Raw genomic sequence first — 16,890 nt, forward strand, 5'->3', positions numbered from 1 at the left:
GAGTCTTTTGCTTTGATTTGATATGCAATGCATGCCCAGTCCAAGTTTTACTTTGGTGCTCCCTCCCTGTCTCTATTCATTAAGTCCTGCCTATAAGTGAGATCATTTGGTATTTGTCCTTCTCTTTTTGGTTTACCTCACTTAACATGATGTTTTCAGGTTCCATCCAAGATGACACAAAGGAAATGACTCTGTGTGTGTGTGTGTGTGTGTGTGTCTTTTTATTTGATTCTAGGAACATTTTAGTTTCTTCCTTAATTCCTTTTTGACCCAGTAGTTGTTAAATAGTGTACTGTTGAATTTCCATATTTTGGGACGTTTAATAATTTTCCTAACCACATTACTTACTTTTTTCTTATTATTTATTATTGGATAGTGACAGAGAGAAATTGGGAAGGGGGAGGATGAGTTAAGAGAGGGAAAGGAACAGAGACATACCTGCAGACCTGTTCCACCACTCGTGGAGCTTTGCCCCTGCAGGTGGGGACCAGATGCTTGAATCAGGGTCCTTGCACACTGTAATGTGAACACTTAACCATATGCTCTACCACCTGGCCTCCCCCACCACTTCTCCCTTCCTTCCATCCACCCTTCCTTCCTTCCTTCCTTCCTTCCTTCCTTCCTTCCTTCCTTCCTTCCTTCCTTCCTTCCTTCCTTCCTCTTTTTTATCAGAGTACTGCTCAGCTCTGGCTTATGGTAGGGCAGGAGGTTGAACCTGGGACTTTGGAACCTCAGGCATGAGAATCTGTTTACATAACTTATCCTATCTATTGCCACCCACCCACCCACATTACTTTCTATCTCGTGTCCTTGAACCTGTTACTTTAATTTTTCTGAGTGTACTTCCTTATCTGTAAGTAGTGCATCATAGTATCTACTATTTAGAATAACTATTAAAATTAGAAAAATATATTGTAAAACTTTATAAATGGTAATTTTATGAATGGTTTCATTATTTTTTTAATATTTTATTTTATTTATTTATTCCCTTTTGTTGCCATTGTTGTTTTATTGTTGTAGTTATTATTGTTGTTGTCATTGTTGGATAGAACAGAGAGAAATGGAGAGAGGAGGGGAAGACAGAGAGGAGAAGAGAAAGATAGACACCTACAGACCTGCTTCACCACCTGTGAAGCGACTCCCCTGCAGGTGGGGAGCCGGGGTTTGAACTGGGATCCTTATGCCGGTCCTTGTGCTTTGTGCCACCTGCGCTTAACCCGCTGCGTTACAGCCGGACTCCCGAATGGTTTCATTATTATGTTGTAATTGCCTTTGCAATTTGGCTGGATCCATCTGCTATTCTATTACCCCATGTTCTTTTTTTAATATTTATTTATTTATTCCCTTTTGTTGCCCTTCTTGTTTTATTGTTGTAGTTACTATTGTTGTCGTCATTGTTGGATAGGACAGAGAGAGATGGAGAGAGGAGGAGAAGACAGGGGGGAAGAGAAAGACACCTGCAGACCTGCTTCACCGCCTGTGAAGCGACTCCCCTGCAGGTGGGGAGCCGGGGGCTCGAACTGAGATCCTTATGCTGGTCCTTGCGCTTTGTGCCACTTGCGCTTAACCCACTGCGCTACTGCCCTACTCCCATCCTGATGGTTTTGAAGATCTGAAGCTGCTTCTGCAAACTAGCTCATAAATATATTTGGGAAATTCAACCCATTTGAGAGTACTTTTTTTTTTTTTTTTTTTTTGACAGGGCACGTCAGATGGAGTTTCTAAATCCATGGAGCTTCATCAAGGCCGGTTCCGCTCACAGATAAATGGAAATAATAGCACATTGATCAAGGAAGAGAAGAGTGATCATCATCTTCTAGCTCCATCACAGTGTGCCTTATCCAGAGATAATAGTGTGTGTAATAATGGTAACCTCTACTTCCCTGTGAAAAATGAGGATAGAAGCCACTTACAAGAGCAAAGTCTAGAAACTGTGGCACAAGAGAAAGAGGAGTAACAAGCGGAAGATTACTTCACCAGATCAGGAAGAGAGGGGGAAACTGTACTTTTCTGGTGCTAGGACCAAGTTAGAGGACAAAATGCTTACCCTAAATTTTTCCAGGATTTTGATGGAATATTCTACTGTATCTTTTCCCCTTTTTGCCTTTTTCTGGGCCTCCAGATTTAATGGCCTGTTTCTGGGAGAGGTTCTGGTCAAAGATAACTGGCATGAGTACCAGCTTCTATTTTTAAATTGAATATAGAGTTCCAATATTATGGTTATATCCCTTAGTAAGGTAATGACTCAGAAATAGTCTGTCATCACATGAGTCTCTATAGAAAAGTTCCAGCCTTGGTTTTCTGAGTCTGTCTTATAATACTCATTTACAAAACCCCAAGGTGGTAGGGACAACTGTCTATGGCTTCTTGACTTGCTTTTTTCTCTATGAAGTAGTGGGGCCTTTATATAATCGGCATCCACTTCCTTTCAACCTTCTCTCTACCCCCCAGGATTTCATAGCACCACCTCTAACTCTGGCCTGACAATCAGCTAGGTATATGTTTTCAGGGAAGTGAGGTAGTGTTGGTTATTTTTATTTTATTTTATACATTTAAAAACAAAAACTACCAATGGCCTTTGTACTGGGGGATTCAAGTGAGTCGGAAAAGTACTGGGCAGATTTTTCCTGCCTTTGAACTAAAGTGTTATTTGTAAAATAGAAGACATGGTGCAGTTCACCCACTCCCTGCTACCTACACCCTGAAAGGGTGAGTATCAGTGTAACAAGATTAAGGACAAAGTGGAATTCAAGATACTATGTGGGGGTATGTGGGTGGATGTATATATGAATGTGTGTATCTATATGCATACACATACCCTTTATATAAAGAGACAGATCTATTTATCTATACATATTTTATATATATATATAAATATATGTGTATGTATGTGTGTATATACATATATATATATACACACACACACACGCATGCATGCATACATGGTGATTTTCCAGAGGATTTACTGAATTTCCCAGAAATGCTTCTACTACATTTGGTGGTAGGTTGAAGAAGTCCACAGTTGAGAATACTTACTAAATCACAGCCCATCATAAATTATGAGAAGGTGGGCTTCTCTAATGCAGACAAAATACACTTTCCAGAGATTGCCTGTTCAGAACAATAAATGTTTGATTGTCACAAGCTTAATCTTGAACAGCGCCTTCACATCCCACACATGAAAACAGGTTAGAATTGAAGTAGGACGAGTTAGATATTTTCTTATGAAGAAAGCAGCCTGGTTTGGAGGGATAATAAGGATGGGGTGTGATTACAGGTGTTTACAGTCAATTTGGAGGATATCTCATCTAGAACTCCAGCATCAAATTGGCCTCAGGCTGGAATGGATTGCCATGAATCTTACGTAGACAGTTTAATTTTGTTCTTTGGCATTTGACTTCTGATTTTTTTCATTTGCTTTGCAAGAAAGACTTCAGATGACTCTGACCTTAAATCTAAAGAGTATTCTGCAAAAGGTTCCCAGCTCCAATGAGGCCAGAATCTACCCAGGGTAAAAAAAAAAAAAAAAAAGTTGTCCTTTTTGTCAGCTATACCCTTAAGACAGTCTTGAACCTCTAGTTTCCCGCTTCAGCAGGCTAAGTATGAGGGATGGGACTATGACTTGCAACAGTACAGCATTATGTCTTCATTCAGGAATTGAGATTTTCAGTCTCAGACACCTGCATTTGGGCTTCGTGATATTCTTGTGCAAAAAGTACTATTTTCTATAAGAATACAATTGAACAGACTTCTAGCAGTGTTCTCTCTTTTTGAAAGATGCTATCCATTTGACACATGGAATGTCCTTGGTGATTTTTTTCCCAGATAACAAGGTTGCTTGCTCACTGCCCTTTTATAACAAGTATATCATGAGATACTGAAAACAGTCTCAGACTGTTTAATCCAGTTCTGACCCAGTTTAAGAAAACTACAATTGCAGGAGAGAGAAAGCTCTAGAATGCCTCTCTACCTGCCCAGACACTTCTTACATAAACCAAAGCAGGATGACAGGAGTGTACACCCAGCCAGATATAACCAGGAACAGAGTATACAAAAACCTCCTCTTTGGAATTGGCTCTTCTAACTTATTTCCTACTCTCTTTCATTGGACCTGCCCAGCCTTTTGTAACATTTCAAAGGCTAGGTCTTCTGCATCTAGTAAGAGAGGGATTTGATAGTAAATTTCAATCACTTGGACATTTCTTTTGGCAGCCAGAGAAGGAGGAATTCTTTGGAGCTCTAAAAGTAATCAGAATTCCTGAGCTCTGTTACAGAGAGAAGGGGGAGAGAGGGAGGGAGGGAGAGAGAGGGAGAGGGAGGGAGAGAGAGAGTATGTGTTATATTACCATTTTCTGATAGATACTTGGAGTTATAGGGTAAGTTATTTTCTCCAGTGGCTGTTTCTGTGCATCTTGAATCTATTTGGTACAACTGAATGACAGTATTGTTAAGTCTCATAGCATTAAGATTTCTTATTTTGTAGGCACTCACTGTGAAAATTGAAATTCCTGCTTTGGCAGGAATGATTACAGTTTGCCAAAAGTCTTCTTTTCTCTCTTCTTCCATTTTTCACATCTTCACTTTCTCCTAGCCTGGCAAAGGGTAAAAAATAATGTGGCTCACTTCCAACTTTAATTTTTATTTGTATTTAACATTTTGAGTTTGGAAGGCTATAAGTGTGAACCAGAAAGAGTCATATTCCTGTTTTTGTTTATCTGTCAAAATGTACAATTTAGAAGCCAAAAAGACTTAGGTTTATTACTGGAGCTTTTTCTAATTGGAGGACAGATTGAGGGAGGCAGGTCTGTCTGATCTTTACTGTGATCACCACTTAAGAGACTGTCATTCTTCATTTGAGGTTTAATTTTTTACAGTAATGTGACCTTTTCTTAAACCAATCCACATTGAAAGCCCAGGTATGACCCCATTCCTTGTAGGGTCACAAAAAAAAAAAACATCCTGGCTGTATGTAGCCACTGATCCCCAAAGAGTTGCTTTGCAGTTCTTGATGCTTGCTGGTCTTGGGGTCTGCTTATAACTCTCATCCTCATTCAGTGACCCAGCTGATCTGGCCCAGACCTGACAAAACTTCTATTTGTTTGCTTCATTTTCTTTCTGAGCCAGTAGGACTTTGGGAAAAATTTAAAGCCCAAGCAGTGGCACTTGCTTTAATTAGTGACATTTAATTTTTGTTCCCATCGTGATTTTCTGGTATTGCTGATCAAGTCACATTAACTTTTTTGATCATTGAGAAAAACAGCCAGATTGGGCATTAGGGAGACTGGATGAGATAGGGGGGTACTTATGTAAGGTAGAAAGAATGTTAAAGTAACTGTTTTACAGTGATGAAGTTGATTGGAACCTTAGAAGGCTCCTGTGGGCAAGTCAGTGCTACCCTTTCAGCCTCTAAGATCCCTTCTCCTTTCAAATGACAGTACAAGTAGACCATAGTTTAAAGTAGCTAGTGTAATTCTACTACACTAGTAATTCTACTAGTGTAATTCTATTACACTTGTTCGCTTCCTCATGCATATTTCCTCAATATGCATGGGGAGTGAGTTTTCCATTGTGTCACCCTATATTTTTCTCTCTCCTGTGATATTGGCGTCTTCTTTCCTCTGACTTTACATTTTTTTTTCCTTTCTCCTTTCTCTTATTATTGTAGTCTGCTGGTGCAAGTAAGAGCTCAATGCACCCATTCCCCTATTAATGCTAATTATCTTCAGTATTGTCAAAGGTTATTTTAATGTTCTGAAAAGATTTTTTTTTTTGGAAAATAAAATATCACCTGTGCTAGGGTGCCCATTTCAATTTTTGACATTGCCCTTGTACTGCTCTTTTTGTCATTGTTGGTAGTAACTAATGACTAGTGAATTTTCATGTAAGTGAAGCAAATTAATTATGTCATATTTTATTAATTTCTCATAGCCCAACCAAATCTGATTTCACTTTAGTTCCTTCCCAGAAGACACTTCAGCTTCCACCTTTTATCTCTTCTATTTTTAGAGTAACATACTACATTAAAAAAGAACTTAAGCTGCAAGAAGTCAATGGTTTTTAGTGCTCCCTGATAAATGATGTTGACAGAAGTTAAAAAAAAATTCATTGTTTTTTTTCCTGTGTTAATATCTCTTCTGTGTTCTTGACCTTGTATTTAGTGAATGGATAATATGTATTTCTCTTTCCCACTCCTAGATTCCAAATTCCCTGCCTCTTTGTCCCATCTCACTACAAAAGCTCCATAGTTTATTACTGTAAGTTTGAATGGATGCTTCTTAGGGAAACCTGCAGGAGTTAATGGAAGTGTTTCAGAAAGGAAAGAGAATGTCTTGGAATTGTTCTGTGATGGAAATTTGTCTGTTGTTCTGTTAATGCTGATGGAAAGAAACTTACAGCGCTTAATAAAAGACTATTCTTTTAGTTAAAAAAAACTGTGAAATAAATCTGAGTCTGTGAAGTTTAATTTCTTTTGCCAATTCTGAATCTCTTTCTGAAAATGGTGGATATATTTCTCTATGTTCAGAAGTGTTTTTCTTTTCAGTTTCTCACATCTGTCTTTCTTCTATTCCCACAGCTGTGGATTAGTTCAAGTCTTACCTGAAGTACTGAAATTATGCTCTGTTTTACTCCTATCCAGGCAATTGTAAGCAATATTTTTTTTAATTTTTTTAAATTTTTTATTTAAGAAAGGATTAATGAACAAAAACATAAGGTAGGAGGGGTACAACTCCACACAATTCCCACCACCCAATCTCCATAACCCACCCCCTCCCATGATAGCTTTCCCATTCTCTAGCCCTCTGGGAGCATGGACCCAGGGTCGTTGAGGGTTGCTTCTGTAATTGCTTCCCCGCTGAACATGGGAGTTGACTGGTCGGTCCATACTCCCAGTCTGCCTCTCTCTTTCCCTAGTAGGGTGTGTCTCTGGGGAAGCTGAGCTCCAGGACACATTGGTGGGGTCTTCAATCCAGGGAAGCCTGGCCAGCATCCTGGTGGCATCTGGAACCTGGTGATTGAAAAGAGAGTTAACATACGAAGCCAAACAATTTGTATAGCAATCATGGATCCCAAGCTTGGAATAGTGGAGAGGAAGTGTTAGGGAGGTACTCACTGTAAACTCTAATGTACTTCTGCTTTCCGGTATATATTTTGCAGTGGTTTATGGATACGTGTGAACGAACATAAGCTCTCTCTCACAGAAACTGGTGTATATCTAGGTTATGGGACCTTGTGAGAAAGTGAACTACCTGAGATGAAATTAGAGTGTACTATAAAAGGAAAGGTCTCACCCGAGTAATGAAGCCGAAGGGTTGTCATTCCACATGTGAAGTCTCTGGACGCAGTCTGAGGTGAAGCATGTTGAGGTGGCAATCGTTGCGTTGGTTAGGTTGTGATCGGCGGATGCAATATTATTTGGTTTGGATTGGGAGACGCATACGGGAAAGTGGACCCTGTCCAAGGGTTCCAGGACTGGGGGAAGTAGGGGCTCTATAGTGGAGATGTGAGGTTCCTGCTGTCTTAGGGTTCAAAAAGACAATCGATAGTTAATGTTATCACATTATTTGTTAATTGGGTTAACTTTGAAAAGTCCTTTTGTTATGGTTTGCTGTACAGTATCCAGTATCTTGTATATAGCTGTGCTATTGGATGTTACTAATCTATTTGGTCTAGGCTTTTGAGAGAGTCCGCATATCAAATACATAGCCTATATATTAAAAAGATTCAGTTTGTGTTTTGAGAAACTTTCAGACATACAACTGATTTTCCCCCTCTCATATTAATTAACTACTGATTTATATGTCTACATTTTGCTAGGAGTGTACATAAACACCATTCCCACCACCAAAAGACTGTGACCTATCCCTCCCACCCACTCCCACCCCCCACTGGCCCAGGAAGATGCATGTCTACCCCTCACCACAGGGTTTTTACATTGGTGCCCTACTTACAATTTGATCAGGTCCTGCTTTTAGTTTCTCTTTCAGATCTTCTTACTCAACTTCTGTTGATGAGTGGGATCATCCCATACTCATCTTTATCTTTCTGACTTAGTTCACTTAACATAATTCCTTCTAGCTCTGTCCAAGATGGGTCAGAGAAGGTGGGTTCATTGTTCTTGATAGATGCATAGTATTCCATTGTGTATATATACAGGTTTCTCAGCCACTCATCTGTTGTTGGGCACCTGGGTTGCTTCTAGGTTTTAGCTATTATGAATTGTGCTGCTATGAACATAGAAGTACACACCTCTTTTTGGTTGGGTGTTATGGAGCCCTTGGGGTATAACCCCAGGAGAGGAATTACTGGATCATATGGAAGGTCCATGTCTAGCCTTCTGAGAGTTTTCCAGACTGCTCTCCACAGAGGCTGTACCAATTTATATTCCCACCAGCAATGTAAAAAGGTTCCTCTGTCCCCACATCCTCTCCAGCATTTGTTGCTGCTGTCCTTTTTGATGTATGCCATTCTTACAGGAGTGAGGTGGTATCTTAGTGTTGTCTTAATTTGCATTTCTCTGACAATCAGTGACCTAGAGCAGTTTTTCATATGTTTGTTAGACTTTTGGATCTCCTCTGAGGTGAATGTTTTGTTCATATCCTCTGCCCATTTTTGGATGGGGTCATTTGCTTTTTTGGTGCTAAGTTTGCTGAGCTCTTTATATATTTTCGTGATTAGTTTCTTGTCTGATGTCTGGCATGTGAAGATCTTCTCCCATTCTGTGAGGGGTCTCTCTGTTTGTTTAATAGTTTCTTTGGATGTGCAGAAGCTTTTCAATTTGATGTAGTCCCATTGGTTTTTTTCTGCTTTAGTCTTCCTTGCAATTGGGTTTGATTCATCAAAGATGTCCTTGAGGTGTAGGTGGGAAACTGTTTTACCAATGGTTTCCTCTAAGTATTTGATTGTTTCTGGTCTGACATCTAGGTCTTTGATCCATTTGGAGTTGATTTTTGTTTCTGGTGAGATAAAGTGGTTCAATTTCATTCTACTGCATGTTGCAACCTAGTTTTCCCAGCACCATTTATTGAAGAGAGCCTCCTTTTTCCATTTAATCCTTTGGGCCCCCTTATCAAAGATTAGATGCCCATAGGTGTTGGGATTTACTTCTGGGCTTTCAATTCTGTTTCACTGGTCTGTGTGCCTATTTTTGTTCCAGTACCATGCTGTTTTGATGATGATGGCTTTATAATATAGTTTAAGGTCTGGGAGTGTGATGCCTCCATTTCTGTTTCTTTTCCTCAAGATGGTTTTGGCAATTCTAGGTGTTTTCAGGTTCCAGATAAATGATTGTAGTGTTTTTTCTATTCTCTTAAAGAAGCTTGGTGGAACTTTGATGGGTATTGCATTAAATTTGTATATGGCTCTAGGGAGAATATTCATTTTGATGATGTTTATTCTTCCAATCCATGAGCATGGGATATCTTTCCATTTCTTGGTATCAGTTTCTATTTCCTTGAGTAGCGACTCATAGTTTTCAGCATACAAGTCTTTCACTTCTTTGGTCAACTTTATTCCTAGGTATTTGATTGATTTTGCTGAAACAGTAAATGGGGGTGATTTCTGGATGTCTTCTTCTTCAGATTTATTGTTTGCATAAAGAAATGCCACTGATTTTTGTACATTGATTTTGTAGCCTGATACCTTGCTATACTGCCTAATAACTTCCAGTAATTTTCTACTGGATTCTTTCAATACACTGGGTCTTTGTATGTATACTATCATATCATCTGCAAATAGTGAGAGCTTGACTTCTTCCCTTCCAATCTGTATTCCTTTGATTTCTTTCTCTTGCCTGATTGCTATGGCAAGAACTTCCAATACTATGTTGAAGAGTAATGGTGACAGTGGACAGCCCTGTCTAGTCCCCGATCTGAGGGGGAATGCTTTCAGCTTCTGTCCATTGAGTATGATGTTGGCTGTAGGTTTGCTATATATAGACTCCACTATCTTGAGGAATTTCCCATCTATTCCCATTTTTTGTAGAGTTTTCAGCATGAATGGGTGTTGGATTTTGTCAAAGGCTTTCTCTGCATCTATTGAGATAATCATGTGGTTTTTGGCTTTGCTTTTATTGATGTGGTGAATGACATTGATTGACTTATGGATGTTGAACCAGCCTTGCATTCCTGGGATGAATCCCACTTGGTCATGATGAACAATCTTTTTGATGTGTTGCTGTATCCGGTTAGCCAAAATCTTGTTTAATATTTTGGCATCTGTGTTCATCAGAGATATTGGTCTGTAGTTTTCCTTTTTTGTTCTGTTCCTATCAGCTTTTGGTATCAGGGTGATGTTGGCTTCATAAAAGGTGGAAGGGAGTATTCCTGTTTCTTCAATCTTATGGAATAGCTTAAGAAGTATGGGTATTAACTGTTTCCTGAAAGTTTTGTAGAATTCGTTTGTGAAGCCATCTGGTCCAGGACTTTTGTTGTTGGGGAGATTCTTAATAACGGTTTCAATTTCTTTGTCTGTGATTGGTGCATTTAGATTTTGTAGTTCTTCTTGGTTCAGTTTTGGAAGTGCATAGGTTTCTAGGAATTGTTCCATTTCTTCCAGATTCTCTAGCTTGGTGGCATATAGTTCTTTATAGAAGTTTCGCAGGATTCTCTGGATTTCTGTGGTGTCAGTTGTGATATCTCCTCCATCATTTACAATTCTATTAATTTGAGTCTTCTCTGTTTTTTGTTTGGTGAGTCTGGCTAGGGGTTTGTCAATTTTGTTTAATCTTTCAAAGAACCAACATTTGGCTTCATTGATCTTTTGTATGGTTCTCTTATTTTCGATGTTGTTTATTTCTGCTCGAACTTTAGTGATTTCTGTCCTTCTGGTTGCTTTAGGGTTCCTTTGTTCCTCTTCCTCTAAGCCCTTGAGGTGTGCAGTAAGGTCTTTCATTTGAGCTTCTTCTTGGTGTTTAATATGTGATTGTATGGCTATAAGTTTCCCTCTCAGTACTGCTTTAGCTGTGTCCCAAATATTTTGATAGATTGTGTCTTCATTTTCATTAGTTTCCAGGAACATTTGAATTTCCTGTTTGAGTGAGTCTCTGACCCAGTGATTCTTAAGGAGCATGTTGTTTAGTTTCCAAATTCTGTGTCTTTTAATAATTTTCCGTTTGTTGTTAAATGTTAGTTTTACTCCACTGTGGTCTGAGAAGATACTTGGGATTATTTCAATGCTCTTGAATTTATTGATGCTGTCTTTGTGGCCTAACATGTGGTCTATCCTTGAGTATGTGTTATGTGGATTTGAAAATAAGGTGTATTCCAGTTTTTTGGGGTGGAGGAGTCTGAAAATGTCCAAGAGGTCTAGTCTGTCAATCTCTTCATTCAATTCTCTTATATCTTTATTGGTTTTCTCTTTGTTGATCTGTCTAAGTGTGAGAGTGGGGTATTGAAGTCTCCCACTATTATTGTATTACTATTGATGTATTTTTGAAATTCTTTCGGTAGATGCCTAATGTATTTAGATGGTCCCTTGTTGGGTGCATAGATGTTAATAATTGTTAAGTCTTCGTGGCTGATTGATCCTCTAATCATTATGTAATGTCCTTGCCTATCTTTTATTACTTTATTTAATTTAAAATCTATCGTGTCTGAGATGAGAATGGCTGTTCCTGCCCTTTTTTGTGGTCCGTTAGCCTGTATGATAGTTTTCCATCCTTTCACTTTAAGTCTGTGTTTATCTTGTTGTGACAGATGGGATTCTTGCAAGCAGCATATGGTTGGGTTATGTTTTCTGATCCACCCCCCCCACCCTGTGCCTTTTGATGGGTGAGTTTAAGCCATTGACATTTATTGATATTATGGATTTAATGTATTGTAGTGCCATTGTTCTAAAAAAAAATGTTTGCTCTGATATATTGCAAGTATTATAGTGATGTTCTTGTTTATAAGAGGTCTTTTAGTACCTCTTTCAGGGCTGGCTTGGTGATGGTTGCCTCCTTTAACTGTTGTTTATCTAAGAAGGTTTTGATCCCTCCATCTAGTTTGAATGAAAGTCTAGCAGGATATATTATCCTTGGTTGAAACCCGTTTCCATTCAGGGCTCGATAGATATCTTGCCACTCCCTTCTGGCTTTTAGAGTTTGAGTGGAGAAGTCTGCAGATAATCTTATGGGTTTTCCCTTGTATGTGACTATTTGTTTCTCTCTTGCAGCCTTTAGGATCCTTTCTTTATCCTTACTTCTTCTCATTGTGACTATGATGTGTCTTGGTGTCTTCAGGTCTGGGTTGATTCTATTTGGTACTCTCTGGGCCTCTTGAATCTTGATATCCTTTCTGTTATTCAGGTCTGGGAAGTTTTCTTCTATTATTTCCTCTAGAATGTTTGCTTCCCCTTCCTCTCTTTCTTCCTCTGGCAGGCCAATTATACGAATATTACTTCTTTTGAGATCATCCCATATGTCTCTGTTGTTGTTTTCAGTGTCTCTCAATCTCTTTTTAAGCTCTTTCACCTCTTTCTTTGTTTTCTCTAACTCATCCTCTGTCTGACTAACTCTGTTTTCTGCTTCTGTTAGTCTGCTTTCTCTTGCCTCAGCTTCTTTCTTCATTACAGCTATTTCAGCTTTCAGTTCTCTGATTGCCTCAAGATAATCAGTATTTTCTTTGGGGGTCTCAACTGTTGTTTCCCTAATACTGCCATTCCTTTCCTCCAATGTTGTTTTCATTTCTATGATTAATAAGTTTATTATTGCTTGCATACTTTTCTTATCTATGGTTACTTCTGGCTGATTTGTAGTTTCTTCTGGGCTCTTGTCTTCATTCATTGGGGTAGCAGTTTTATTTGTTTTTGATCCACCCATTTTTTTTATTTATGTGTTTCTTTTTTATGCTCTGTTGTTCCTCAGTTGTTGTGTCTTGAGTACAAGTAACACTGTACTAAATACCTTTATGACAATTGCACTCACCAACCTCAGGAATTACAGTAGCAACTGAAGTAAGTAGCCAAACAATTTCCCCAGTCCGTGAAATAAAAGTAACCAAATCCCAGTGAAGAAAGAGAAAAGAAAGAGAGGATAGCAAGGATAGACAGTTATGCAAATCTACTATCCACTGTATATTCTAGGGGTAACAAGAGGGGAAAGGGAACTAGAGCAGAGATACACACATAGAGAGTCCACTCTGAGTCAGATTTCTTCCCCAAAATAATTCACAAATTCAGAAAGGTGAAGAAGAAGGAAGAAGTGTATGACAAGGTTTAAAAAAAAAGAGAGACAAGAGAGAGAAAAGGGAGAAGATAAGTAAAAGAGTTGTAATTAAAGAGCAGTGAAAGGAAATTCCCAAATGTGTGTCAGTGAATTCAAAAAAACACCGTTTGGTGGTTTGGGGTATCCTGCTAGGAGCTGGTCCCCAGGGACTGCTTATGGGGGGGGGTATGCTTGAAAAGTAAAAGGAAGAAAAAAGAATTTTTCCCCTTTTTTCCCTACTCTAATTCTTAACCCAAATTAATTTATAGTCACCTCCTTGGTGTCTAAGGACCCCTTATTGGCTGGCCTGCTAAAGGCAGAAAATCCTATTGTTTCCAGGAGATGTGTTCGGAGCTCAGCGGCTAGCTGCTTCTCAGTCCGCCATCTTCCGGTAAACCCCCCCCCCTCCAGACTTTTTTTTTAAAGGATTTCTCCAAAATGAAAACTAGCTCCACGTCCTTTGATCCAATGAGAGCTATACTCAAGAAATCTTCGGATCCGCCCTCAGGGTCGCGGTGGTCCCCGGAGACTCCCAAGAGAAAGCCCCCGAGCTATAGTGCTCCCTCCGGGTCCTCTGCCGGCCGCCCAGCAGCGCTCTGCAACCGGCGGAGGAGCCGCCTTCCCGGGCGGAGGACAATGCCCGGCCCACCTGCCTTGCCTGGCGCCGCCTGGGAAGTCTCTAGCAGCTGCCTGCTAGTTCGTTCCACCTTTACTCTAATTCTTAACCCAAATTAAGTTATAGTCACCTCCTTGGTGTCACCAATAGGGCCCCTTATTGACTGGCCTGCTAAAGGCAGAAAATCCTACCGTTTCCAGAAGATGTGATCAGAGCTCACGCCGCTAGCGGCTTCTCAGTCCGCCATCTTCCGGGAACCTGTAAGCAATATTTTGTACCTTCATTGTGTGTAGCTTTTTCTTAAAGAAGTCTGTGACTCAAGATATACTAAGAATGACTACTATAATCCACCATGCTCACAGCTTCAGAATAAGATGCAACCTTACTTATCTTGCCCCTGACCACTGCTCTAGCCTCATCTCCTACTATCCCTCACTCACTCCAGCCACATTGAAGTGCATCCTGTACACATTAAGTTGTTACTATCCATTTCTTTTTTTGTTGTTGTACCATTGCCTAGAATGCCTCTCTTTGTCTCCAGTACAGTCCTTACTTTTCTTACCAAAATTCAACTCATGTCCTTGTGATTTATTTCCTGAACTCTGACTATGGATCACTATACAGACTCATCACAGACAACCCCTCTAGCACTTCGCTGCATCTCTCTGCCCTTAATTAAACTTGACCATCATCTCTGTTTGACATCTGCCACCCAGTATGTATTTAATAAGTGTTTAATGAATAAAACAAGTACAGTAAAAGCATTTTTTAACATGTTCTCAAATGTAATACAGATTATAGACTTCTGGGACAGAGGATATATTAATAGCAAAAATACTGGAGGGATGAGTATGAAGGTTCTGCGCTGAGAGGTATACATTTCAATGTGATTTTCTATTTTTTTTTATTGGTGATTCAATAATGGTTTACAAGATTTTAAGATTACACCCACCGCCAAAGTTGTGTGACATATCCCCTGCCCTGGCCAAAGATAACCACCACAGTTCTCACAAAGTCTTTATAGAGAGTTTGGTCACTCTTTTTTTTTTTTTTTCCAAGTTAATGTGTTTCAATTTCCTATATTCCACATTTGAGTGAAATCATTCAGAATTTGTTTTTTACTTCTTAACTTACTTCACTAAACATAATCAATTCCAGTCCCATTCAGTTTGTTCCAAAGGACAAAATATGACCTTTTAAATTTTTAGAGTAGTATTCCATTGAATAATGTCCTATAACTTCTTTCTCCAGTCATCTGCCCATGGACATTTAGGTTGCTTCCATGCCTTGGAAATTGTAAATAAAACACCTATAAACTGGTGCATATGCCCCTTTGAATTCATGTTTTCATGTCCTTTGGGTAAATGCCTACGGTCATAAGGTTATTTCCATTTTCAGCTGTTTAAAGACTCCAGGGAGCAGGCAGTGATGCACCTGGTTAAGTGTACACATTACAGTGCACAAGGACTGGGTCTATGTCCCCACCTGCAGGGGAAAAGCATCGTCGGGATGAAGCAGTGCTGTAGGTATCTGTCTCTCTGTCTCTCACCCTCTCTATCACCCTTCCTTCTCAAAGTTAAAAAAAAAGTTCTCCAAACCACTCCCCCTCCTCTCTCTCTTTCTCTCTCTCTCTCTCTCCCTCTCTCTCCCATCTCAATTTCTATTTGTCTCTAACCAATAAAGATAGTAAAATATTTAGAAAATATATTTATTGATTGATTATTGGATAGAGGCAGCGAGAAATTGAGAAGGGAGTGGGTGATAGAGAGATAACTGACCTGCAGTTCTACTTCACCACTCTTGAAGCTTTCCCCCTGCAGGTAAGGACCAGGGACTTGAACCTGGGTCCTTGTACACTGTAGTGTGTGTAAGCTTAGTCAGGTGTGCCACCGCCTGGCCCAAATTCACATTTCTTTAATGATAAGTGGAGCATTTTTCCCATATGTCTGTGAACCATCTGTGTATCTTTAGAAAACTGTCTATTCATACAGTTTACCAATTTTTTTTAAAGATTTTACTTATTTATTAATGAGGAAGATAGGAGAAGGAGAGAAAGAACCAGACACCACTCAGGCACATGTGCTGCTGGGGATCGAACTCAGGACCTCATGCTTGAGATTCCAAAGCTTTATCACTGTGCCACCTCCCAGACCACACATTTTACCAATTTTTAATTGGTCAGTGTGTTTCTAATTTGGGCTCTGAAAAAAAATCGAGTTCTGGGTCACCTCTGAGGGATAGACTAGTCAGAAGCCTGGATCCTTACTGCTTCTGCTGAGTGACATTATTTAGACTTGGCCTTCCTACCCATTCTGTGCCTGATGGGTACAGATTACAAAAGGAAATAGCTAAACTTAAAGGTGAGCATTAAAGGTTTACTGGAGCTTGTGAACAGTTTTCCTTTAATGGAAACTTTATTTGTAACATAACATTTTCTATTTTGTTCATTATGATTATAGACATATTTTCCTAATCTTGTATCTTTAGGTTTGGGACTCAGAATTTAATAATAGGAAATTTGTAGCATTTTTTAAAAAGATTTTATTTATTTATGAGAAAGATAGGAGGAGAGAGAAAGAACCAGACATCACTCTGGCACATGTGCTACCAGGGATCAAACTCGGAACCTCATGCTTGAGAGTCCAAAGCTTTACCACTGCGCCACCTCCCAGACCACCACAAGCATTTTTTAAATATTAATCATATACTATTGGTTATGGGTATAGTGTGGAACTATACCCTGTAATCTTCTAGGCTTGTAAACCACTATTAATCACAAAGTGACTTGGAAAAAATAAGTAAAAGTTAACCATTTATTAAGCATCTGTTATGTACCAGGCTTGGTATAGGGCTCTTAATATGTTATTTCTTCAAGCAACTGCAAATTAAATACTATCCCCACTTTTGTCATCAAAGAAATCACAGGAACAACTGTATAGAAATGGGATGGGATCAAGAAATGATCCATGCTGTAGAGCATACACTTTGCTATATGTGAGGACCTTGGTTCAAGTTCCTGACTAACACATGGGAGCACCAGTAGAGTGCTCCCTCTCTCCTCCCCTCCCCTTCCATCCTCTCCTCACTATAT

At 39.4% G+C, this 16,890-nt stretch overlaps 1 protein-coding gene across 3 annotated transcripts in view; it reads left to right on the top strand.

Annotated features, from left to right (window-relative positions):
• The window catches only part of FAM120C (family with sequence similarity 120 member C), a 423,297-nt gene that overhangs the window by 139,301 nt on the left and 267,106 nt on the right, over positions 1-16,890 (top strand). Inside the window, exon 16 of one of the 3 annotated variants that reach the window (XM_060183514.1) lies at positions 1,703-6,463. The exons of 1 other annotated variant lie outside the window; for it this stretch is intronic. In XM_060183514.1, coding sequence (XP_060039497.1) covers positions 1,703-1,957 — 255 coding nt within the window. In that variant the 3' untranslated portion in view covers positions 1,958-6,463. Of the gene's footprint in view, positions 1-1,702; positions 6,464-16,890 lie in introns of those variants that run through there. One more of the 3 variants, XM_060183516.1, reaches the window with a different exon arrangement.

Source organism: Erinaceus europaeus, chromosome X, assembly GCF_950295315.1.
Source record: "Erinaceus europaeus chromosome X, mEriEur2.1, whole genome shotgun sequence".
Classification (NCBI taxonomy): Eukaryota; Metazoa; Chordata; class Mammalia; order Eulipotyphla; family Erinaceidae; genus Erinaceus; species Erinaceus europaeus.